At 44.6% G+C, this 24,734-nt stretch overlaps 1 protein-coding gene across 7 annotated transcripts in view; it reads right to left on the bottom strand.

Moving 5' to 3' along the window:
- Nucleotides 1-24,734, bottom strand: part of SGSM2 (small G protein signaling modulator 2) — a 48,926-nt gene that overhangs the window by 23,913 nt on the left and 279 nt on the right. For all 7 annotated transcript variants that reach the window (XM_084493491.1, XM_084493488.1, XM_084493490.1 and 4 more), the window contains exons 2-4: nucleotides 19,153-19,228; nucleotides 5,488-5,650; nucleotides 2,646-2,807 (exon numbers count right to left, since the gene is read on the bottom strand). In XM_084493491.1, the coding sequence (XP_084349617.1) occupies nucleotides 2,646-2,807; nucleotides 5,488-5,650; nucleotides 19,153-19,228 (401 nt within the window). The remainder of the gene's footprint in view (nucleotides 1-2,645; nucleotides 2,808-5,487; nucleotides 5,651-19,152; nucleotides 19,229-24,734) is intronic.

Genomic DNA, 24,734 nt, shown 5'->3' with positions numbered 1-24,734 from the left:
ACAGAATTTAGCTGTGATTATCAAATACACTCTCTCACATAATGGGCAATAAGAAAATTGGCTACCAAAACCACCAGAAGTGGGACCAAAGGGATCCAAAACCCATACATTTCCTGAGCTAGACAGGTAGAGGAAAAGCAGTTGCTAGGAATACCTAGAAATCACTGGTGCATGCACCTCCTCGGAAAGCTCTAATAGGGACTGACTGGCTCATGTACCAATCTCCAAAGAAGAAATGCTGTGCTGGGTTTGCAGGTAGTTAGGAGGCTTTTACCACATGGTGCGTCATAAATGGAGGCACTACAGGACATAGTTTAGTGATGGCACTCTGTAGGTAAAGTTAATGGCTGGACTTGGTGATCTTGAAGGTCCTTTCCAATCTAGATGATACTATGATTCTACCTATTCTTAAAGTGTATTAGAATATATTGCAAGAAAGCTATGAAGAAATTAACTTGGCCTATTTTAGACACTTCCTTTATTATTAGATCATTTCCCAAACTCTATCAGTAACATTGACTAGATCTCCATGGAGCATAAAGGGAGCCTAGAACAATCAGTTCAATAAACCTACCCGCCAGGCTTCTATATTTAATAAGAGGACCACCATACCTACTCTTGATCCATATTCTGCCACTCATCAGCTGTATAATCTCAGGCAAGTCACTTCCTCTCAGTATGCTCCTTCTGCCTCATCTATTTTTGACACTGAGCTCAAGAGGCAGGAGCTTGCCTTTTGCTAAATGTGTTTACCCAGTATATTTGATTTGAGGCTTTAGACACTAATGCAATATGGAGACAAATAACAACTCTCTGCAAGCAATTTTGCCAGTTTTCCACAGAGACCGAGAGATCCACACATTCTTAAAACATCTTGTTCATCTGTAAGGAATGTTCTTGAAACACTGTCAGGAACAATGAACTACAAATAGTAGCTCTTGCAGTGACCCAAAAGTCTTCCCATCACAGCAGGCAAAGCTGACTTAAAAAAAAAAAAAAAAAAAAAAAGTCAACAAATCTAAACACCCAAATATCTCAAAATGTCATTATCTGCCATCTCTTCCACTAGATGGGGCTCAAACTCTAAATCATCTCTTCCTCAAGAATGAGAAGCTGAAGAACACGTAGCATTTGAGCAGTTATTTCACAAAATTGCATGAGAACAAGCCTTATTCACTGAGTGAGGTTCTCAAAATCAGACACCTACAATTAAGGACATGGCCTTAACCCATCTGCATGAATGGAGAAGCCAGTAAGGGAACACCTACAATACATGGCAATGAAACAAGTGTGACCTAATTCTCTTGTCACATATCAAGTGAATTATGTGGAAGTAAAAAAAAAATCTTGTATCCATGTATCAGCAAACATCCTGACTCACTGGATACAAAATACCTTCAGTAACTGTGTCTGTGGGACACAGCCAACCCTCTCAGTTTCTTCTACATACGGCTCTTGAAATTGTTCTCAGAGGAACAGTTTTCTTTGAACAGCAGAAAGACCTTTCTTCCACTTTCTTTCTTTTTAATGGCCAGCTAGATCATGAAAATAAAGCTGATGACAAAGAAAACAATAATGCAAACAAAAAAACTGTGAGACTAAGTTCCTCTGCCCTAAACTCTCTCCCTTGTTCAGACCCTTAGGCGTTGGACAGCCAAGAATGTGTCCCCCTAGGGCAGAAAGACTTACAAGAGCAGCACTGTGAACAAACTGCAACGGTAATTGCGAACTGGGCAGATATACTTTTCTGGGACCAGATATAACTTTGGGGTTCCTACCTTTCTCTTCTCATGGGAAATTGTCCCCAGGGTGCTCCACAATTCTTCTTAATCACTTATGGGAGAATGGGAAAGCACAAAGGGGAGTTCAGAACCACCTCTTGGGAAACCAAAGCTAATGCTGGACAGTAGGAAATGACAGAATAGAGGACTTCTCTTTTCCCTTAAAGAGTCCCTGTGGATTACATCCATAAAGCATTGATACTCTGCTCTAGTTTTCCAAGGGAAGTTTCACTTTACACAAAGCCCAAATTTTTGAAGAAGGAAATATGATTCAAAGAACCTTTTTGCACAATTCTAAGGTTTTACATCATTAACTTCCCCTGTTCTAACCTCATTTCCCTTCTTCCTGACATGCTAAAATTCCAAAGGGTTACTTTCAAACAAACGTAAGTAAATTAAGCATTCCTGACCTACTAGAATACATTTATATTCCACTAAGTCACTGTGGTCTAGGTCCCATTAGAATTTGGGCACCTAATAACTACTGAATCCAAAGGTGCCTTAGTGAGTGGAAAGGATCAGGGCTTCACATACTTCTGAATGCATTATTCTTTCTGCTAGCATTGTTTAATATTTTGCCAACTTTAGAAAAAAATAAAAAAACACCTTTACTAAATTGCAAGTTAGTTTTTTATCTGGTTTCTGGAGAGCTGTATGGCTGTTAGCATTTTTGTATGTCTGTACCATTGTCAAGGATTCAAAACAAGTGATTTTTTTCTAAATGACTGAACGATTTTGTAACTGGTTTTCTCCCTACCAGATCTATTTAGTATCAAAGAAGTTTGCAGAAGACTTTTGATGAAATCAAAAGACACCTAAACACATCAGTCTAACAAACCTCTGTACTTCTCATTCTTTCCTTACCTGCAGTTATCAACAATATACTGCACAATCTTGTCAAGCACTTTCTCAATCAATGCTGTCCGAACCCATATGTGTTTGATGGCCTGAGGTGTCAGTACAGGTGTTTTACTTGTGGTTGATCCCTGCCTCTTGAGAGGTTCCTGTCCATTTGGCTGACTTTTCCTGCAAAAGGAGATAAAGTAAAATTTGTCAGAATTCAGACTCTCTTCCCCTCACTGGAAACCTTCCAGTGAAAAGAATGCTGTTGGAATACACACCATGTATGTGACAAATGCATACCTGTATACTAGCTGTGTATATTATGGTGTTAGCACTCACCACTACTGGGGTGTGGAGTCTTAGTCAGTCCCTCACCTGGGATTTTCTGAAAATCACGGCTCTGACTACTGATTCAGGATGCTTCTGTTCTGGGCTATCAATCTGAGACGTCTGTAAGGACTAATTCAAGAGATGCTAAACAACTTCTAAAAAAAAGCCCCCAGACAGGCCTGTATTGGGTATGTCAGTCGTCCCTAACAAAAATATCTTCTTGCTATTGAAGCTTTAGAAAAAGCCCAACATTTGAGCTCCTCCAAGACTTCCACAAACTATAGGCTGAAATGAGCAGGCAGCAAATCTCTTGCAGACCACAGGCCCCAAAAGAATGAAAACACAACAAAATGCAAACTATAACGTAAATGGCACTTGAACAGAAATTTGCTTCTTATCAAATAAAGCTTCATACTTATTTGGGAAAGCTACATGGAGGATGGTAAAAAAGATTCTTGTCTCCTAGCTTTCTCTTGCACCTTCAAGCTCAAGCTACCCATGAGCCCATGAGGGCACAAAGCTGCTTCAGCATGAGATATTCCCACTGAGATCAGGAGCACGGAGTAGGATTTGAGATTAACACAGGCAGAGCTGTTGCAGGGAGCTCCTGCCACACAATTGTCAGGCAGTCCTTGGGCACAGGCCCATCTTTTTATTCTCTGTAAAGCACCATGTATAGCTAGCTACAGCACAGTCTGTGCTAGTGTCTTGGCAGTGAGATCCTCTCTCTTACCACCTACAGAATGACAACAAGACAACTAAGAGATAAGCAACATCAAACTGAGAAACCAGAACTAAAGCAAATGAGCATCCAAAGCCAGCTGGGAGCTTGCTTGCAGCCAAGCCCCCTGCTTGTTCCGACAGCATAAGGTAGCAACAGGCCCACTGCAGAAATGGGGAGTTCAATGCTGTCTTTTAGTGACAGGATGGCAAGCTGGTTATACAAAGCAGAATCACTTCCCAAGCTCGGCTGTAAACAAGAACGTGGGCGCTGCTCAGCAAGGTGGCCTCTGAACCACGCAGGAGGTTGTCACCCTTCCTGTGGAGTTACCTGCTGCCCAGCAAACCTATTTGATGCCAGCCCAGGGGGCACTTGTGCCTCAGGCATGCTGTGAGGAAGTGTTCTGCTGCAGGAACAGGGCGGTACTGTTTTCTGTAGATCCCACGTGTTATGCTTCGTGCCATGCTACTGCACAGCTTCACATGGTAGAAATGCAGTTTCCATGGAGCAACAATAGTTGGGCACTGTTTTGGGTGAAGTCCATAGTACTTTGCATTTACACAGCCCCTACTCTTCCATTAGCCCATGACAAAACCTCTGCAAGGCAACACACACGTGCAGTGACAATCCCAAGTCAAGAAATAGACAACATCACTGATACCCTTCTTCCCAATATTTAAAAAACTAACTTGAATAAAACACCAGTCTAAATCAGAAGGCACATAAATAATAAATATATCAAAACCGGGTATGTACTTGCTAAAAAACTACATGAGTACATGAGGTCTGATAATTAGAAGAAGCCTAATAAAGATAAGAGCCAGAAAATTACACATAAATATAAGTGCTAATTTAAACAACTGTCAGTTATTGAAGACTTCAATGCAACACAAACATGCAGTCGCTCTCTTGACAAAACCATTTTTACAGCAAGCTGATCAAAAGGCTAAAAAGTTCCTACAATCCACAAATATGTCTTAAGGCTTAGCAGTGCCACTGTACAACAGTCTGTACAAACGGGAGAAAAAATGCTTCTGTCCTGTGTACAATACAAAATACTCTTCCCACAGGCTCATGCGCTGTGATTTTGGAGCACCGCTCCTATGAAGAAAGGCTGAGAGAGCTGGGGATGTTCAGCCTGGAGGAGAAGGCTCTGGGGAGACCTCACTGCAATCTCAAGTCCTCGACTCCAATACAAATTCAGTTGCGCCCAAGCCCAGCGCATGCCTAAATGCGCTCCTCCGGTCAGTCTCTCATTGCTGTCCATGTCTTCTCGAGTTCATCCTTCCACCTACTGTTCTTTGTATCCATTAACTCAACCATTTCTGCTGTGATACCCACAAATCAAATCTGTTACTGGTTTGGCAAGAAGCGTGCCAAAGCAGCTTTTCCAGTAAGTCTGTTCTATCAGTTAAAACAGCTTTTCCAGGGAGTCTGTTCTATCAGTTCCTCTTGCCACCCACATCCCGTCCCACTAACAGTCCAAACTGGTCCATCAAACCCTGGCTGTGAGCGCTCTGTCAAATCACCAGTTATTATTAACTTTTGTTGTTTTGTGTGGGCTGGACACCCCCATCCTCTACACTACAAGAAACCACACAAAACACCAAAGACCCAGTTCCCAAGCTCTCTTTGCTAACTATCAGCTTGATGACACAAAAACATTTGTCTTATAGATACAGACACTAAAGAGTCAAAGCTACAACAAATTTGGCTAATAAAAGACTCTCTGCATGAACCAACAAGTCCGTAACCTCTCCAGGCTGCATACACATTGCGGGAATTTTGCTGGTCAACAGACATCAGCCTCACCTGCTTTCCACCTGCTGCTGCAGTTCCTGCACTTTCTTGCATATGTCGCCTGCTACCGCGTACGTCTTGCCAACTTTGGTGAACAGCGCAGCGACCTTGTCAGTCCGCAGGAAGCCAGCAGCCCTGCGCTTCAGCATGTGCAGGAGACATGCTTCCACAACACCTGTAAGAAAGGGAAGGAGATAAATTCATGGGTACTCCTGTCCTTCAGTCTTCTGCTTGGTGACTGCCGTCCGCTAACGCCCACTGGCCAGGTGTGGAGACAAAAGAACAGGGAGATGCAGAGAGAGACAGACAGACTAGGTCTCAAAATCAGATGATGCAAGTATATACCTCATCTGCAACAATAAGCACCTTGTAAGTTACAGGCAGTGGAAGAATTCCTGATTCTACTGAAAATGAACCCTGAAAACTAACCCAAGTCCCAGGCAAGACTAAATGGCATGTGGAAACACCACCTGCATGTAGCTAGCCTAGAAGCTCCAGCAGCTGAAGGACTACAGGATGTGTCTGTAATGAGCAGCATTAGTAGAGATGTCCCCTTGATTTTCAGCACTGCTACCCTACTGCTTCACTTTGCAAGACTGAGCAACTACCTGCTGAATGAATACACAAATAAGAGAAGCATTTACGAGGTATTAATAACTTCACATTTTGTGTCTTATAACTCTGGAAAAAAAATAATCTCTACTTGGCTTCCTGCTAACACATCCCTACTACACAAATTAACCTAATGTGTGTTCTGAAAACACTACCATTTGCTCTTAAAGTGCTGAAAACAGCATTAGAAAAGCACCTGGGAAATGCGTTGTGGGATAACAATGACACTATTTTGCTTTCAGCTTTGGAGGCAGATATGTCTTTAAGCTAAGCAGCAATGGATAAATCTGACAGAAGGTAAACTTTCCATGGGAATCCCTGATTTGCCTGTGGAAGAGCCAGTAGAATTAAATACTGATGGTTTGTGGATTTTAGATTGTAGCCCAGGAGAAGCAACAACCAAAAACCCACTGGGAATTGGTGTGGCAACAAAGCAACAGCGCAAATGGTCTCAGCTCCTGCAGAGCCCTGCTCTGCATCTCGTAGGAAATGCACTCAGATTGCATTTCACGAGGCTCCTGAGCAGCACGCCTGACCCTGCTCCCACACGGCTGTACCGCCCAAGCCAAAGTGCTGCCTCAGAAGACAACCACCGCTTTGCTTTTGCACCCCTGCCACGTGCAAAAGCTAAAGAGCAGCACTATTCCGCGAAAGAAAGGCCAGGAGCCACGGGCACATCCCTGCCTGGCCCCTCGCAGCATCAGCTTATGCCAGGAAACATCTGCTGCAATCACAGGCCGTCCGTAGGTGGCAGAGGCGCTGCCTGTCTGCCTGCAGCCTTACAAGCGGGAGCCCAGCGCTGACGCCATCCCTGCAAGCACGGCTGCTCCTGCTCGGATGCAGGGGGAGCATCTGTGCACCTCATCCAGAAGCAGCAGCGGGGGCGGGCGCGTTTGGCTGCCCACAGGTTGTGCGAGGCCAGGCAGAGCGGCACGGGGAGAACAAAGAGCGATGACAGCACGGGGATGTTCACAGCACAGCCCCAGATCCTGTCTAGCAACCATCACAAAGACTCTTAACTCGGCTGCTGTTTTGCTCTGTCTTTCAATTAGAAATGAAGAAAATATAAGAAGAAAAGCAGCTTTCCGGATGCCTGAAGCAACGCACTAATAATTGGTACCAAATCTGAAATGAAGCAACCTGCCTTTAAAAATAACTGCAGAGCGGCGCATTGCTGTTGCTTAGGAAACAGGCTCCCTTCCCACCTTCGCTGTATTTTTTTCTTTCTTTCTTTAAAACAATAAAATATTGATGAAGCAAATTTAGTGAAAAGCATAGCAGGCACAGCTTTAATTATTCACAAACGTTGCAGCTGCCATGGAGGGCATTTCCACAGCGACTGCCCCTAAAGCTCCAATATTTAATTATTCCATCATGACATTTCTCATCACAAGGACTTGGCGTAACATCAGTACCTGACGGACTGCAACACACACGTAGTGGCTATTTGCAAGGGGAAAGACACTGGTATTCACTCCTGGAAATCCTCAAAATATGTGTTCCATGGGATGAGAGATTAATGCAGCACGTCCAGCTTTATGTGTAAGGTACCCTAAGATCTGGGTTTAGGTTTTAGTCCCAGCTGTAACTTGTGTGACCTTCCAGTCGCTTCATTCACCTCTACTTCACCACTGGACTGAGGCTAACACTACTATCTCCAACTTTTCTCACAGAGCTCCTCTATGCAAAGGAATTATTGCAGAATAGCTAATTGAATTTGATTTCACACCAGACTTAATGTGCATTGGGTTTCAAACACAGTGGCTTTTATCCGGCTAAGGACAGAGATGTAAGGAGGAGAGAGAAGAGGCAGGAGATGCCAGATGCGTTCCTATTCCAGCGCCTGGGCAGAGGAGCAGGTGACGGATGTCACCTCTTCAGTGCAGGGCAGCAGAAAGGCGCCCCTAACACAGCAAGCTGCACAAGAGCTGCACAGCACGTCGGGGGGCAGCCGCCTGGAAGATTCAAGGCCTTTTTGTCTTCTGCGTGCCCAGCGGCAGATGCTCTTATCTCACTGCCCTGCACCTCGTCAGCATCGCCCACAACAGCAGCATGCGTGCACATGCTCCACTTACCTTGTCTCTTTTTTTCCCCCCTTTTTTTAAACCTACCACAAAAACTAGATCTCTGTTTTCTAAACAGTGGATTGAATCAGTAAAAGCACACTTTCTACAGGGAAATACATCAGCAATTACAAACTCCTCTTCCTGGAAACCTCCACGCCTCTCCTTCTCTGTGCAGAAAGGCCTCCAAAGTCCGCTGCTCTGCACTTAGGCTGCTTATGCCTCTTGCATTCTGTTAACCTGTAAGAGAATTAGCTTGTTTCTTGACCACCTCTTGGATTTACATCAATTCTCCACAGCATGCTCTTGACATTCATTTTGTAGGCTTGTGGGAATAGGTGAAAACAAACAGAACTCATTTACCTTGCATGTAATACGCCCCCTTCTATTGTTACGCTGGACAGTGTCAGAAATGACAAATTTTAACTGAAGACACAAAAGGGCATGGTGTGCACAAACACTCCCCTTCCTCACTTGCACAGTGCCTCAGCATACATTTTCAACCAGCTGCAATTAATGCAGATTATATATTGCACCCACACTCAGACAGACACAGGTGAACCCAACCACCATCCAATGGAGACAACGCCAAAAACGCATGGAGGAGCTGGGCCAGGGAAATCTTGACAGGACTGTTTTGGGAGAAGAAAGCTGGAGGGTTAGGTAAATCTGGTTTCTGCAAGTTTGCTACCTTTCCTTATTTATTAAGAAATCAGAAAAAGGTAATTGTCCTGCAGTTGCAAAGTGCAGAGCACAGAGATTGCTGCCTGCAAATATAACACAGAGAACATTTTAGGGGGTATAGTTGGAAGAACCTTTCCTTATTTTAAAGAAAATGAGCCATTTTTCCCTTTCTGGAATCTACCAGTCTTGAAAGACATAACAAGAGATGAAGGCTTAGCTGTTTCTGGGGGACCTGGTAAAATCACAAAGACACCAACAGGCAGTTTTGCATACAAACAGGTAGCTTCTGCACACACACACATGCTTTTATTTATTCGTCTGCACGCACATGGGTAAATAACTGTTGTAGGCTTTCGAAGCACAGCATAATGCAATCTCCAGCCTGCCTACTGTCGCTGTAGCTACGATATGTACAAGCAAAAACTGAGTACAGAAGAACACAGCTACCCATTATGTGCCCACTGGAGGAGCAGCACTGTGCTTGGAAGAAAATCAACACAGCTCAGGTAATTCTTTTCTATCATTCAGCTGACAGCAGCCATCTCAAAATTCATTAACTTCAGCCAATTTTGAGGAACATCCCCCGCAGTATCCACTGCTGAATTTAATTAAGTGCAGATATGTTATTGATTTACAACAAAAATAATCTCTGTCCCCAACAGCTTTAATGAACGTCACATTTTTATGACTTCAGCAGGGATATTTCTTGCAGGGTCAGACCGACAACTTCGCTTTTCTCCTTTTTTGCCTCTGTCAAAATCTCGGCAAGAGTTAATGGGCCGAGTAATAAGAGAGCTCTAGGGGTGGGTTTGGAAGGGTGGTAAGCAGAGAAAAGGCCTGTGGAAGGATCATTTATGGGATTTATTTAGCAAATGAGATTTTCCTTAGGAAGAAACACCACAGCTAAATGCCTTGTTTTCATGGAAACTGGGTACAGGGAATAGAATTCATGAGGCTCAAGAAAATAAGAACAAGCGAAAAGAGGAGGATGACAAGCAATAAGATGCTCACGATCTCCAGCCGCTCTTGCTGTGCCTAAGTCATCACAGATCTGCCCAGCTTGAAACCAATCTCACCCCCAAGTTACAGCATGCCATGTCACTGAGAAGTGCGTGCAGAGCAGGTGAGACACCCAGAGGTACCGCGTTCTGACCAAGAAGTGACTGCAGAGGAGATACCCAAATATGCTCCTTTGTCCCACGGGTACTGCTTTGTGCATTTTAAAGAAGAGCGGAAAACAGTATCGTATGTGCTTAAGTCTCAATCCCCTTTTAACATCCTGTTAAAAAGAAACAAATTGCTTCATAGAACAGAAAAAAGGTAAGATTACAGTAAGCAAAGTTCAGTTAAATATTTTCTTTATAATTACAACCTCAAGATAATGCCTCAGTAGTTACGTACAATCCCTGCTTTATTACCGGGCATTCCTTGATGTGGACATGCATCAGAGTTATCTGTGCTGATGTGTCGCTTCCATTCCTGATGTACTCCTCCAACACTCTCTTCCAGCATATATCCATTTTTCATTTCACCACAAGGTTTTGGCAACTGAAACTTGCGGCTTCTCTGCAAGTCTGGTACATTTTAACGCTCTTATTTACAGCAGCCCCATCACGGTTACACGGGAACAACACCAGCACTGCTGACAGAGAGATTTAGCAAGGCAGTTAGAGGCACTCTTTCTGCTGTAGCTCATTCTGGCTGCTCAGCTGAGAAGTCACGATGCCTGATGTTAGGCCAATCGTGTGGGCATAAATATGTTTTCGTATTTAATTTCATTTTCCTTTCAAGCTGCAAAAGGTGGACTTTTAAAAACACTTTTTATTACTTTTATTAGCAGCACCTTTGCAATAAACCCCAGGGGAGGTATCCGAATGGACAGTCCTCAGTTCTAAAGACAACTCTGGCTAGGACACATCAGGGCTGGAATTTGGTGACCATTCCTCTTTAAAATCTCGAGCACTAAGTTTCAAGAACCTCAATACTCTTCTGAAAATGGAAGTGTTTCCATTAAACACTATTACGGGCAAATCAAAATAACTGAGGTTTCTCTAAATAATTGAACATGATCCAATTTGATGGCCCATGACTAACATAAAATGTTTAGCAGAGTGCTGTAAAAAGCATAAGAAATCATATTTCACTTCTCAAGCTAAAAGCACGTGCAGTTTAAAAAATGATTTCACATCAGAGCTAATATTCACTCTTTTCTCCCCTTCTGTAACGCTCTGCTCATTACTTATAAGTAACCTTTGGGGCACAATCAAAAAGCTTTCCAATTTGTGTGAAATAGTATTTGCCTCCCATCAATTATGATAATCTCTGGCACTCTCTTTGGGCTAATGTGTTTATGAAGTGAGGTAGAACCTCTGTAAACTATTTCATAGGCATTATTCATCACTGAAAATGTTCCATTTGTTTTCCAAATAGGAACAGAAATACAGGAAAGCTCGTATTTTGTTTACAAGAGACCTGCATTTCCATAGCTGATTAACTGCACTTTCTAAAATACCAACGCCAAGGATAGAAAGCTAAAAGCATGAAAATAATAAAACGTCCATTTGGACAATGGTTATTTACATCTATTTCTATGTACACTACATCTTTGCAAGCTAAGAAAAAAAGAAAGAGGGGCAACAGATCTCTTATTTTTTTGTCAGACCCCAGGAATATGATGCTATTTAGAAGCCTTGAGACAATTTCCTATAAACCCCAAAGCATAAAGCATCTGTTCCTAATGGAACTGATTTTCAGAGGAACTGCAAACCTGCGACTCCAACTGAACTGCCTGGGAACAGCTTGTTGTGCGCACAGACACACAGGACAGTTCAAAAATGAGGTCCAGGCAAGCTCCAAATCAATTTCCTGTTCCTTTCATGGAACATCTGCTAATAATTTGTTGCCATGCTTTGAAGAGGAGGCAGAGAAAGGGTTTCTCTCAGGAATTTATTTCTCACCTTAAAAATGAACAAAGAAAGGTTTCCCACATTGCTACTTTCCATGATTTTACTGCAAGTTTGTGGATATTTGATATTCTTCTAAAAGCTTTATTATCTTGCAGAATATCACTGGATGAGGATTTCTGCATAAGAACTTATTTAAGAATGCATTTCTATTCCTCAGTTTATTCTATTTTCCTGTTGTAACCTTTAATCCAGTCCTGTAACTTAGGGCCATGAAGGAAAATATTTCTGACTCATGATTTTTCATTACTCGGGGCTGGCAATCATGACGCTTGGTGACTGATAATTGCTCGGATTTCAGGTCCTGAATGAGAAAAAGCAGAACACAAGCTCCAGCATCATAGAGTCATTGGTTCCTAATTAGATCTTCTCTTTCAAACACAATTAACTTTGTGCAAAATGGGATAACAAGTCATCATAAAGCTAATGAAGAAAACAGTCCCACAACTAACTGCATTTGTGTTGTTAACCCTTAGGCATGTTACCAGCCTGGGCTCCCAACTAGCACCGCAGGCCCCCCGCAGCTCAGGCACGCTGCTAACCCCGAGCCACCCCAGGCTCCCGGCCCGGAGCAGTCACCAGCCACGCTCATGTTCAAAGGCCTCCTGCTCTGCCTTTGCCAGCTTTGACAGAGACATTCTGCGGGATTTCAATTAAAACTACTTGATTGCATTCCTGCAACCATTTGCAGACCCTGAAACTTAAGCACTTAACCAATCTCAGCCTGAGCGTCTGGCGGTGTGCTCCAGAAGATGCAGCCTCCCAGCTGCTGCCCTGCTGGCTGCCACTAACCTCCTGTACCTGGTTAAAGCTGGGAAGTAACCGTGAAAAGGTTTGATAAAAAGTCTCTCTGAAATAAAAGTGAGAGGACTTCGTGCCTCACAGCCCCCAGCCCACCACGCAGGCAGCAGGTCACGCAGCACACGATGCCCTGCCTGGGAACACCGGGGGTGCACTGACACGCACACGGGTTAAAGACGGTGCCTCAGCGTTGCTGTGCCCGAAGGGCAGCACTAACACCAGCCAAGTACTTCACAGAAGAAGCCATTTTCATTCTTGTCAGTTTGGAGCCCAGCTCTGATGTAACACAACCTGTCCAGAGTCAAAAACAGATATTCTGGTCTTGCTGCACCGAAGCATACACAGGGAACCTGGACGAGGTACTGCACACCTCAGAGAAGAATATGAGAGAAATTATCCTGAGAAGTACCACAACATTTCCTTATCGGCTGGGCGTTACGCTATGGACCTGGAGGTCACCCCCAGTATAAAACAGCCTCTCACCGCAGTGCCCTGAACAGAGCTTGCTTTGTGCATCTCCTTCTCCATCATCACACAGGCAGAAGAGAAGAAATTTGGCTGCTACAAAAATAATTTTTTTCACCTCTCCTGCAGCGCAAGGAGCTCCAAAGGACAGCGGGCACCAAGCACCACGGGAGAAAAGGAACGGAGAGCGGCAGTGACCTAGCGATAAGCCTGTCCAGTCCCCAGCACAGCTCCCGTGCAAACCCCAAAAGGTCCCAGAGGAGGTCTGGTGCCACAGCTGCATGGGACAGCAGGGGAACGCCCCCCCCACTCTTGTCTCCATTCGCATCCCAAGGACCACGTCGCAGAGGCTCATGTGATGCAAATGTCACGTTACCTTTTCTACTCGTGCACTGCTAACCTCCCTCCACAGCGCAGCAGCTACATTCACTGGGACAAGCAGGGACACTGGATTTACACCTACACAACACACATGTTGACTCTGGTACACCTCAGCTCTCGGTAATCCACCTGATGTTTATGGCTATTATGTCACAGTATGAGAATTAACAATTAATTCACTTAATACACTCAAAATATTTACTTTGAGAGAACAAACTACCAAGACTTATTTTAAACCGTGTAAGAACACCTTTAAATTATAAACCAGGTAACGCATAAATACATTCAATAAACAATAATTTAATTACAACTCAATTCAAAGTTCACATCTCCTTTAAAACAAATATGAAGTCAATGTTAAACATTTTGTACAACGCCAGTTCTTGGCAGCATCCCTGCTACACTGAAGTATTAATTACACCAAGCAGAGCAATACAGTTAACTTCACTGAGGAAGTATTGTCTGCTCAAAGTTTGCTTTGAGCTGGAGCAGTTATCAATTTACCTTAAAAACCAAGGCACATTTACTACATTTAATTACTATTATTACAGGAGCAATATAATTTCTGGCTACATAACCCATTCATGAAGCATCAAGTACACACCGTGCACACAGATTGCTTTCAGTCTTTTCCAGCCGCAGGCTCCCCCTGCCCCTTTCTTTTTCCTCCTTCACCAAATAACGCACACAAATGCAGCACAGCGTTTGTGCAGTCGGGGCAGTTATTGCAGCTCTGCAGACGCAGTAAACAAGCAAAACACGAAGTGCGTTAAACAAACACCACAACGATAACGGAGCAGAGGCCAGGGCAATAAATCTCCCTTTATCTACTAGTCAGATAGGTGATTTAGCTGTAAAGCAGCCCGGCTCTCACACCCGCCTCAGAGTCGGGGCTGCCGTGCTGCACGGGGGCCTGGCGCTCACCCAGGGCGGCAAGGAGCTTGGCCAGGCAGGCGGCACCGTTCAGCACCGCGCACCCACACCTCTGCGCTCGCTGCAGGCACAGCAGGGAGCTTCTGCGCTGCCCTGCCCTGCCGCACAGGGTGCTGACCAGACCTCGGCTCCAGAAGTCACTTTCCAAATTTGTCAGGTTCACTGGAGAAAAAGAACAAAAGGCTGCTGCTGTCCAGCCTCTTTCCAAGGCTCCAGTTAGACTTAGTACAGGCGTCTCATGCTCCTCGCAAGAAGTCACAGCATCCTGAACTACGGGAGGAATTTACGAAGAGAAATACTGGAACTGAATACTGGGACTGATTCATAACAACAAGAAAACAGCAGTATTTGCAAATAACGCAATTTGCAGGAAGAAGCTGAAGATTTTCCAATAAGTTAGGTATCTATCTCAATCAGTTTAAATTAAATTGAGTTAATCTTCAAATCTCTTATTTCCTTCAAAAATCCTAAACTAATATAATTCATCCTATAAAACAATAACAACAACAATACAAAACCCACACATTCTTTATGATTTAATACAGCAATAAAACTGGGAAAATAGAGTGAAGAAAGAAAACCAGAAGAGTTAACACTACCTATATAAAGTCACAGAAAAAAAATATCACTTTCTAGACACTTACAAAGTTCTGCTTTTAAGTCACAGAGTTTTACTTCTTTTTTTTTTTTTTCTTTTGACAAGATGAGGCAGTCTTGTCAAGCACAATTTCACCTTCCAGAAAGTCTTCTGTACATTTTTTCTTTGTGAGTTTATTTATTTATTAATGAGAGGAGAAAATGAGAGTATATATTAAAAGCCGAGCTAATGACATATCTTGACTGGATACAGTATAAAAGAGACCACTTGGAGGAAACAGCCCTGTGAGATTCACATCAGCTACATGCTCTCAAAGGGAGCATGATCAACATTCAGGCAACCTTGTCTTTGGATTCATTCACAAATAAGAAATGTTTTCTGTATGAAACTGATTTAAACAGATTTCTTATTCTCTGCTTCCAGCAGCCTGTTGCTGTCAGAACTAAAGACAGGCAACCATGCAGAATAAGACTTAGAGCTGTGGGTAGCTCACAGACAAACACGGTAAGTGCAATGTGCTGAACTGGAAAGCCCAGCTTGCCGGTTACTGGTAAACACACATCCCATAGCTACAGCGATAGATACAAGAAAAACTTCCTTTTTCTTCCCTCCTTCCCGCGGAAATGTAAAGCTGGGAAGGGCTTGTGCTTCAGGTGACAACGTGGCCAGCCACGAATCCTTTATGGCAGCTCGTGCAGGGCAGGGTGCAGGAGGAGAGGAGCAGTGTTTGTCCCTGGCCTGCAGGGATGACACTCGGCTGAACAAGTCACAGACCACACGTAACACGATGTCAGCTGCCATCGCCAAGGCAACGGCACCAGATAACCCAAGCTGAAAACATCCACATCCAGTTCCTAACAGAAACGCCTGTCCACAAAAAATGTAAAAATTGAAACAGAGCCTGCATCAGCTCATTGCGCTTCTGACTGACAGCACAGTATGGGAGAAATTCAACCACGAGCAACCTGCTGCCCGTGTTAATGAATAAACAGTAATTTGGGAAGATGGAAAGTGCAAGTTGTTTTCTCCTCTCACACAGGGCAGTTGCTGAAAGCTTGAGCAAAACGGGCATAACAGCACCCAACCATTCCATGGGTAAGCAGGCTCCAACATCAGAGGGGAAGGTTGTTCAACATCCCAGCTCCAAGCTGAGAAATGGTCAAAAAAGCTTATGCAAATCCCATTTCAATATGCACAAATCCACAGACCCACTATCTAAAATCCTGATCTTGTGCTCATTTTCCCCTAAACATCCGTGATAGCTACTGGGAATTCTGCTTGAGCAAGGTGCTCGAGGCTTGTCTGTACCAATCTCCACATGTGCTGTAAATCACACACGGCACAGCCCAGCATGGTTTGCCCTTGCCAAAACACAAGCAGTTGCCGTAACAGCAGCGTATCTGAAGCAGTTGAGCAATAAACCATCAATTTAGCTCGCTCTGCAGCTGCACTGCTTCTGAGACACAGATTGAGCCTCTGCCTCCAAACGTATTGAAAAAGGCCTGAAAATGAAGATCTGTGCAAGGTCATCTGATCCCCAGCTGCCCTCAGAAGACCGAAGCACACCTGCTGCAGAGGGATTAAAGGATTCCCTGTCCTTACAAACCCATGTGTACTGTAACAAAGACAGACTTGAGGACATGGGAAAAGTGGCATGCACTATTTAAGTCCTAGTGGTACCTTTAGCCATTTAGGATCTAGGAGAGCTAGGAAATTTTCAGATACTGGTGCAAACAGGCCCTGAGAATCAACTACACCCTGTATTTAAGTGGCTCTTGCTAAACTCAGCCTTGCAGAGAGTAAAATGATTCACAAGAACTCTAAATTTATAACAAAGATTCACTGAAAATGACTCATGTACTGAGCCAATCTAATTTTAAACAAAGGGAAAAACCTCCTGAAGCACACAAAACTGGAATGGGGGAAGAGAACTGCACACACAAAGAACCCCAGCCAGGAGCAGTTGGCCAAACCTACTGGGAACAGCCTGTCCATTCAACTAGCCAAAGTGACGGCGGCAGATTCAGCTTCACCTACTTCTCTTTAAAGTTAATTAAGTCGTACGCTCAAAGCAGCAACCTTTCTGCAGGTTGGAATACTTCCTTAGGACAGGTAGGACTGCTAGGCAATAGTAAGGCAGCTGATGGAGAGTTCTAAGTTCTTCAGACCCTACCAAATTGTGAACGCAAACAGAGTCACGGCAGGAGAGAGAGAGAAGTATTAAGATTTTACAGCATTCCTAATTTTGGACAACCAGATTCTAACAGAAATAGCTGCCACCCCAGTACCCCTTACATCAGCATTGCAGCACATCTTACAGGCTGTAATTTCAAAGAGAGAACAGACACACAGCACTAAGAGCAATCCAGAACAAACAGGCAGCCTGCAGCAAGGACACGGAACAAGGGTTTCTTCACCTGCTCCTATCTCAGGACCATTTCCCTGAGTTACTTCTTCTCCTCTCTATAATATAAACACGCAGCAGATTACAGGAAAATACTTAACATAATGGCAGATGCAAAACACTGTATATGCAGAGCACATATGACAAAGAATATGGTCATTCATGTAGTAAATCTGGGATTTCTTGTTTCAAACAGAATTGATACAAGAGCCTATATTTGCCAAGTTCTTCATGCATCCAGGAAAGCCCCGAGCAAGTGTGAAATACTGATGAATGGTATCAACAGAAAAAGGTCACTGTTCTCAGAATTCTGTGTTCAGTAGTGCGTCAACACTTACTGCTCTAAACAATCCACCTATCTTCAAAGCCAAATCTAACTTCCACTCTTCTTAACCTCTCCACTGCCATTAACATATAACCGGGTATGTTTGGCTGCAATTGCTCCGTTCTGTGCAATCCAGAAGTGTTTAGATGATGGCTATTCTCCAATTATTCTTAAGCATCGCTCTGAGTTAGGTCTTTGATTTGAAGCATGAGGAGAAAGCAGCCAAGAGTTCACAGATGAACATGCCTCTAGCTTTCAGAGCTTTAATTCTCAGTGATACCTTTTTGTGGTATTTTTCCACACACTGAAGTCAGATGGATAGTGTTAAGTTTTTATTGGCCCCAGTAAATAATGGGCTGGATTACAGAAGCGTAGGACCAACATTCAACGGTTCCTTTTCAGGCACCTGAACAAAGTGACTAAGTCTCCAAAGGAGTACTTGGTATGAACTCCTGGGAGCTGGCCCCTACTGAGAATCCTGCATCGGAGCATTCTTTATCCACCAGCCCACACAGGGTCTGCTTCACTTCATCATCACAATCCACACACACACAAATCAGTCTGCAGGAACCAAGAGAACAACAGCCAAGTTTTGTAATTTATTCAGCCTTTGATCTTTTCACAGAGAGTTCTGAAACACCAGCTGTCTTTGATGGATGTGATATTATCTCCGAAGAAGTTTTATTTTCTTGTTAATTCTTGGTAATTTCCAAAACACAACCATGAGGAAAGTCACCAGCACAATGGCTCACTGATTATATTTAAAAATATACAAGAATATCCACAGTGACAAAGCCTAGACCCTCAACCTCTCAAATGCACCATTTTTGTAACATAGCATTCAGGTCACAGCGGAGAGCAGAGAAGTGTTGTGAAGATCTAAAACATGCCAATTACCCAGTGTGGTGATGCTGGCTACAAAAGTCACTGAGGATCACACAGATTTCTGTTGTTGCTCTTCTTTTAAAAGATGGCAACAGCTCTTTCAATGGCTTTCTGGGATGGACTCTGCCGCCTTTACTCAAAATGAGAGATCTTATTCTTCAAATAGATTGAGAGAACTTACAGAACAACGTGCCTTCACCTGGAAGGCAGCTGCCAGACTTGAACCCAAGACTGCGAAAACTTTATCTTTTGCAAGTTATTCTCTGGGTTGCAGCTTCATAGTCACTTATCTCCGAATGCATACTTTTAACCTATTAACGCCTCCTAGTAAATCCCTTGTTGTTTTGGCTTGGTACTGGTTTTGGATAATGCCATTTTAAAAAGTTACTTTCTTACTTGTAATGTACACATGGATGTAGCAAATGTAAAGGGAAGTGGCATGGGCCTGAGCTCCATGTTTTCCTAATACTGAAATCCCTGTATTTACCCCCATCAGCAGAATAAATATATTTCTATAAGAAAAGTAAGACTGTGCAGTGTCAATTATTCTGTGTGCCATTTACCACATAAGGCGATGATATGACTGCTGTCTTCATGTACAAATTTCCTGGTGACCGCTTCTTCCATGATCTGCTTTACCTAAAAGAGAAAAGGAAAAAGAAGTGATTGTAAGATCCCAACGTAAACAAGCACAGCACTTGGGAGTTTCAGTTTGTTTCAACCTTTAATCGCCTTTTCCCCATCAGAAGACCGATAACTCATTTAAGTTACTCTTTCCAGGGAAGAAAAGATAACAGCATTTAAGAAGGGGAAGAGAAGGACAAAACTCAGCACCTTTTTGTGTGATGGGGTAAACCAGTGGGAGCACAAGGACAAATCTGTTTGGAGCAGACCTCTCAAAAAGACTGAATTATTTCAGGGCACCCAGAATGACCTCAGCAGAAGTTCCAAAGGACTAGCAAGGCTTGTTATATGACGTGTCCTTGGCCTTCCTGTGCACAGTTACTTCCACTCATTAAACAAGACTGTGCATTGCTACACGCTCTTTCCACTTGAGGCACTGTGCTCTTTTTCAAGTAAAAAGTACCTCCGAGCTACCCAGGCATACATCCTAAGCAAGGTTTACAGCGACCTTTCTCCCATTCTGGCTGGGAAGAGAACCGAAGAGCAGACAGACCACAAAAGGCTCGTGGGGAGGTACAAGGCAGTGACATTTTGCAGCCGGTCACACAAACGTTTCCTGACACCGTATCTCTGTGTGAGTGGATTAGAGCAGAAAGAATAGCACATTTTTGAAGAAATCACCATCGGTGTCATCTGTGCCAATCTGGCAAACCAGAAGGAAAGCCCATAAGCACAGACACATCCTTTGCTGTTTTCTCATCCACATCTGCTAGAAGCGCGGCATCTCGCTCAGTTTGAAAGGAAGCGATACGACAGACTGCCTCTGGAAACAGTCACACCTCTGACTGCCTGTACTTACATCTATAAAGCACACGTTTTAATGGATGGATGTTGTTAATAACTGGGGACTTCAGATGTCAGAGTAATTACAAAGGATGTTCTCACAGCTCTGCTGTGCCAGACACTATACAAAAATAATACACTACCCATAAAGACGACAGTGCCTTCAGTTAGAGCTTCTAGACAAAATTTAACAATTACAGCAACTAAAATAACATTTATCACACTTCTTACTGATTTAAAACAAAGCTCCCCTACAATTTCAAGGCTGATGTGTCAAGCTCCAGGGGGAATTCGTTACAGATTACTGACTTGCAAAAATTAAGGAAGAAAACAGACAAATCTTCCAATTGGGCCCTTTATAGAGAGGCTGCAGTTACCCTCCATTCATCTGCTAGCTCGTTCCTCCCCCAGTGGCTTTCTTAGCCTGATGCCAGATGAAACCTATTTGCCTCAGTCAACTCATTTATCAGGCACTCTTTCCTTTCTGGCCATGGAGCACCTGCTTCTCTAGAAACAAATCCACAACCATTTTTGGCTTCTCTCATTGTGAGCTATAATTACAGGGTTAGGATATTCTGCCGAAATAAATGCCACATCACTTTTAATATACGGAAGTAAGTGCTATTGTAGAAAAAGATTTAACAAGATACTCTCTGCTACCAACTTTTTTTTTTTTTTATCTTGAAAACAATTTTTACGGCAGCCCTGGAGTCCAACAGAGTGAATTATCTGGCAGGTAATCAGTGTCTCCCCACAGGCAACTCTTCACCAACAAGCTCAGCAGCTCAGCCTGTCCATCAGTCAGCTCGGTGTGACCTGAGTGCCAGTGCAAGCTGCAGAGCAATGCCTGCCACTGGGGCTGGGTTTTGGTGCCTAGGAGACATCGATCCCTGCTTCTCAGCAGGGCTGGCAGCCGTGCGCTGAGCTCTCATTAGGCTGCACCTGGTACCTGCCGTAAGCAGCTCGAAGTTAGCTGGGTTACTGCTTCTCCATAGCATCGACAGGTCCAAAGGTTGTGCGCCTTCCCTCCTGGTGCTGGCAGCAGGAGCTGCCGGAGCAGCGCTTCACCAGCAGCTGGGCTCAGCATCTGCACCGCTCTGCCCTGACGACGAGGTGGCTGCTGGCCACGAAGGGGCTCTCCTCAGAGCCCCACATTCTGGACCCAGCTGATCCTACAGAATTAGTACTTAACACACAGGAGCCCTCAGGGTTGCAAAGAAGTATCGGAACAACAAAGCAAATGTGTAAGAGGCTCTGAAAGCAGGAATGTTTTATAGCTGAGGACTTCGAGTATCTTGCGCTTTATAGAACTGCCTCGCTGTTCTTGACAACATCAGCTCCCAGCATGGCAATGTGTCTCTTTCCTGTGGCATTGCTGACACGATGGTAAGAACCTTGGACTTACTGGGAGGTGGAGGAGTGACAGGATATCAGGAAAAGAAGCAATGGTGTGAGAAGGGCTCTCGGGTGGGCACTCTCACGGGAAACACCCTAATTACCGAAGAAAAAAAAAAACCTGCAGCAACAGTTCGAAAGAAAAAGGTTTGGGACGCAATAACCAACATGACTGTTGGCAGATTTTGGACCCAGGCCCTCCAGAGCTAAGCAGTGCAGACCAGGCAAGCAATCCATGGCTGTCCCCAACCGCTGTCAAATACAGAGCAACCTTTTCCAATTTCCAGGAGGTCAGTGCACGCCAGCAGAACGCATTTCGGAGCGTAGACAGTAGAGGTGAAGATTCAGAAGCTGGAATGCACTGTTCTTCAATCCCACGTCATCCCTCGCTGCCACGTAATTCAGGGGCGCTTCAGGCAAGCAGCTGAAGCAAACAGCTCTGACCAAGCGGAACGAGCCCTCCCCCTGCCCTCCCGCTCTCTGTGCAGGGAGTCGCGCTGCTGGGGCTCTGCTGCCCGTTCCAGGGAGGCTCCTGGCAGAGAGGCTTTTGGAGCCTACACAAACACCCGCCTGCAGATACTGGCGGACTGACCAAACTGCCAATTAATCTCATTAAAAGAAGCACGAACACACACCTCGCTGCCCCCCCGTACAGGTACACAGACCTACTAAAGCTGCCGGACTGCTTTCAGCACCACACTTGCTGCCAGGGCGAAAGGCTGCCTCCTCCAGCTGCACCCGCATCGCCTGCCGTGCCTCACCTCTCCGTCCACGACCCACAAGGAGCAGCGCAGCAGCAGAACCACAGAAAGCTGTACTTCACCAGCCTGCTACAACAGCCTCCAAAGACACTCAGCTCTCCCTGGTAAATGCAACAGACTGCGTACACCAAAAGTTTAGCGACCCTTAGAAAGCAAGGATGGAGAAAGATCTAACCACCTGAGTAAAAACCTTGGCATTTGAGGCGCAAAGACCATCACGACGGGATGCTGGAGGAGCACCACTGGGACAGTGCAGTGTCAGAGGCACTGAACAGTGCTCACCAACCACAGGAATAACCAGAACCACAGTTAAAACGCATGGCATTTATCCCTCAAAGAAGAACACCTTATCTCCAACACCCTCGCCTTCTTTGGCTTGTGCAGCTACTGTCCGTTTAATTTATTGATCGCTCCTGCTGTACTTTCTGTTATTCGTGATGAAGAACTGGGTGCTGTAAATACAAGCAGGTAAACAAGTCCCGTATTCCTGTTCAGAACTTGTTGCACTCTAGCTGTAAGATGACCAGCTGCATTTCTGAAGTGCTCTGAAACCTTCTTTAGTGAAACTGCTAAGGTTGATGTTATCCTATTTGTTTCACAGCAAGAAAGAGTGCTGGTTTTAAATCCAGAAAGAGCAAAAAAACTTCATTTCAGTAGGTAGACCAAATGGCTAAAGAAAGCTTGTTTTATGAGCCTACTTGTCACAACAGATTTTCCTGCAGAGAGAGATAAATGTTTGAAACATGAACTTACAAGCAGCCTCAGCATGAATCCCAGTAGAGTCAAATTTTGAAAACACATTACATGTCCTCCTTCCTACTAGAGGCAACAAAACACATTCTTTACCAGTGGGAATGGAAAGTCCATTTGAGATAAAGCAAAAAGCATTGCATTTCCCCAAAGGAAAAACGCAAAAGTTTTTCCTGAGAGGGAGAGGAAAAAAAAATAAATAAAAAAACCACTTTGTACCAAATGACTTGTAGAGATTGCCCTTTTATATTTTGTGAAGACAACTGAATTTTAATGGGATTGGTGTAAACAACATACTGAAGAAACAAGCTTACTCTGAACTCCAGTAGATATTGAGTTGACGTGGAAATTAAGCAAGAAGATGAAGAGCCTGCATTTAAAGGACAAAGGGAGGGAGCGCAGCTTTGAAAACGTACACAGACTACTCAAGTTTCCAAAGCAAGGAGACCAACACACAGAATACAAACAGGCAGGTACAAAAGGCTGTGTGAAATGTCATACAGGAAAAAAAGGAGGCGGAAAATTCTACGGGATAAGTTTATTTACCATCATTAAGGGTGGCATAATCTGTTGGCTGTTATACTAGAGATTTGCATTCAATTCCTGGTTCCATTGACCAGTTGTTTTTAAAAAGGTCTCCATCTCAGAATCTGCAGCTGCCTCTTGGTACCATTTATCTGAATGGCAGCAGAGCAGGCAGGATCCCCCCCCCCCACTACAGGTCTGTGCAGTGCACAGCCAAGGGCTGTCACCTTGACATAAGCACAATTGTCAAAAAATCTCTCGTTATTATTTTACGGTGGAAAGTTCTGGGCAACCTCCCCCAAAAGCCAAGGCAATATAAATCCTCTTAGAGAGCATTTTGTGGAGTGAGAGAAAAAAAAAAAAGCAAAAACCGAAGCAGATATGCAGATAACATAGTGTATGAATAACACTTCCAAGTAATTTAAAAGCCAGAGTCCAATTGAAACCACTTTAGAGACTTTGAAAACAAATTAGCTTCAGCTTTTTTAATTATATACGCTACTTGTTCTCAGTTCAAGCTGGCTTGGGTCACGAAAATCCATTTCACTTTCGCTCTCACGCATTAGCGCAATATTGCACTGCTCAGACTGGGAGAACATTTCTCAGATTTATTTATACACTCAAACATTAACCCAGGAGAGCAAGTGCTCGCAACTCTAAATCGAGCTTTATGCGACCGTGCCTCAGAGCTGGAAGTTTAAGCCGTAATTTCCAACCGAAGCGGGGGCTCTGGGTGCCAGCCCGCGGTGCCCGGTGACAGCGGTGGCTGCCCCGGCCGGGTCACGCTGGGACACGGCCCCACGGCTTCGTGCTCGGGGGGTTCGTTCCGTGGCAGGGCCTGGAACACCCGGTATCTCCCGCTTCCAGCACCGGGGATTGTGAGGGCAGCGGCTCCGGGACCCCCGGCTTTGCAGCACCTTTCTGGGGGAGCCTTGAGGCACGCTGCTCTCCTGCCGCGTCCCATCTCCCCATGAACCGCGTGAGGAGGGGACGGCGCGGGAGGGTAATTACCTGTCAGGCACAATTTATTGCTGCGATGTTTAAGCGTTACCCCTCGGCTGAGCTCCCCGGGGGAGCCAGCAGCCGACGCGGGTGTGCCTGATGTGCCCGAGCGCCGCACGGGCGGGATGCGGGGCAGCGGAGCGCGGGGCTGAGGCGCTGCCGGGAGCGGCGGCACGGGGACACGCAGAGCGGTGCCCCCCGCCCGCTTCTCCTCCCGGGGTCACCTCAGGAGGAGCCGCCGAGCA

This window comes from Aythya ferina, assembly GCF_964211825.1.
Source record: "Aythya ferina genome assembly, chromosome: 19".
NCBI lineage: Eukaryota > Metazoa > Chordata > Aves > Anseriformes > Anatidae > Aythya > Aythya ferina.
The sequence above is the reverse complement of the archived record's forward strand: the minus strand, read 5'-3'. Positions and strand labels throughout refer to the sequence as shown.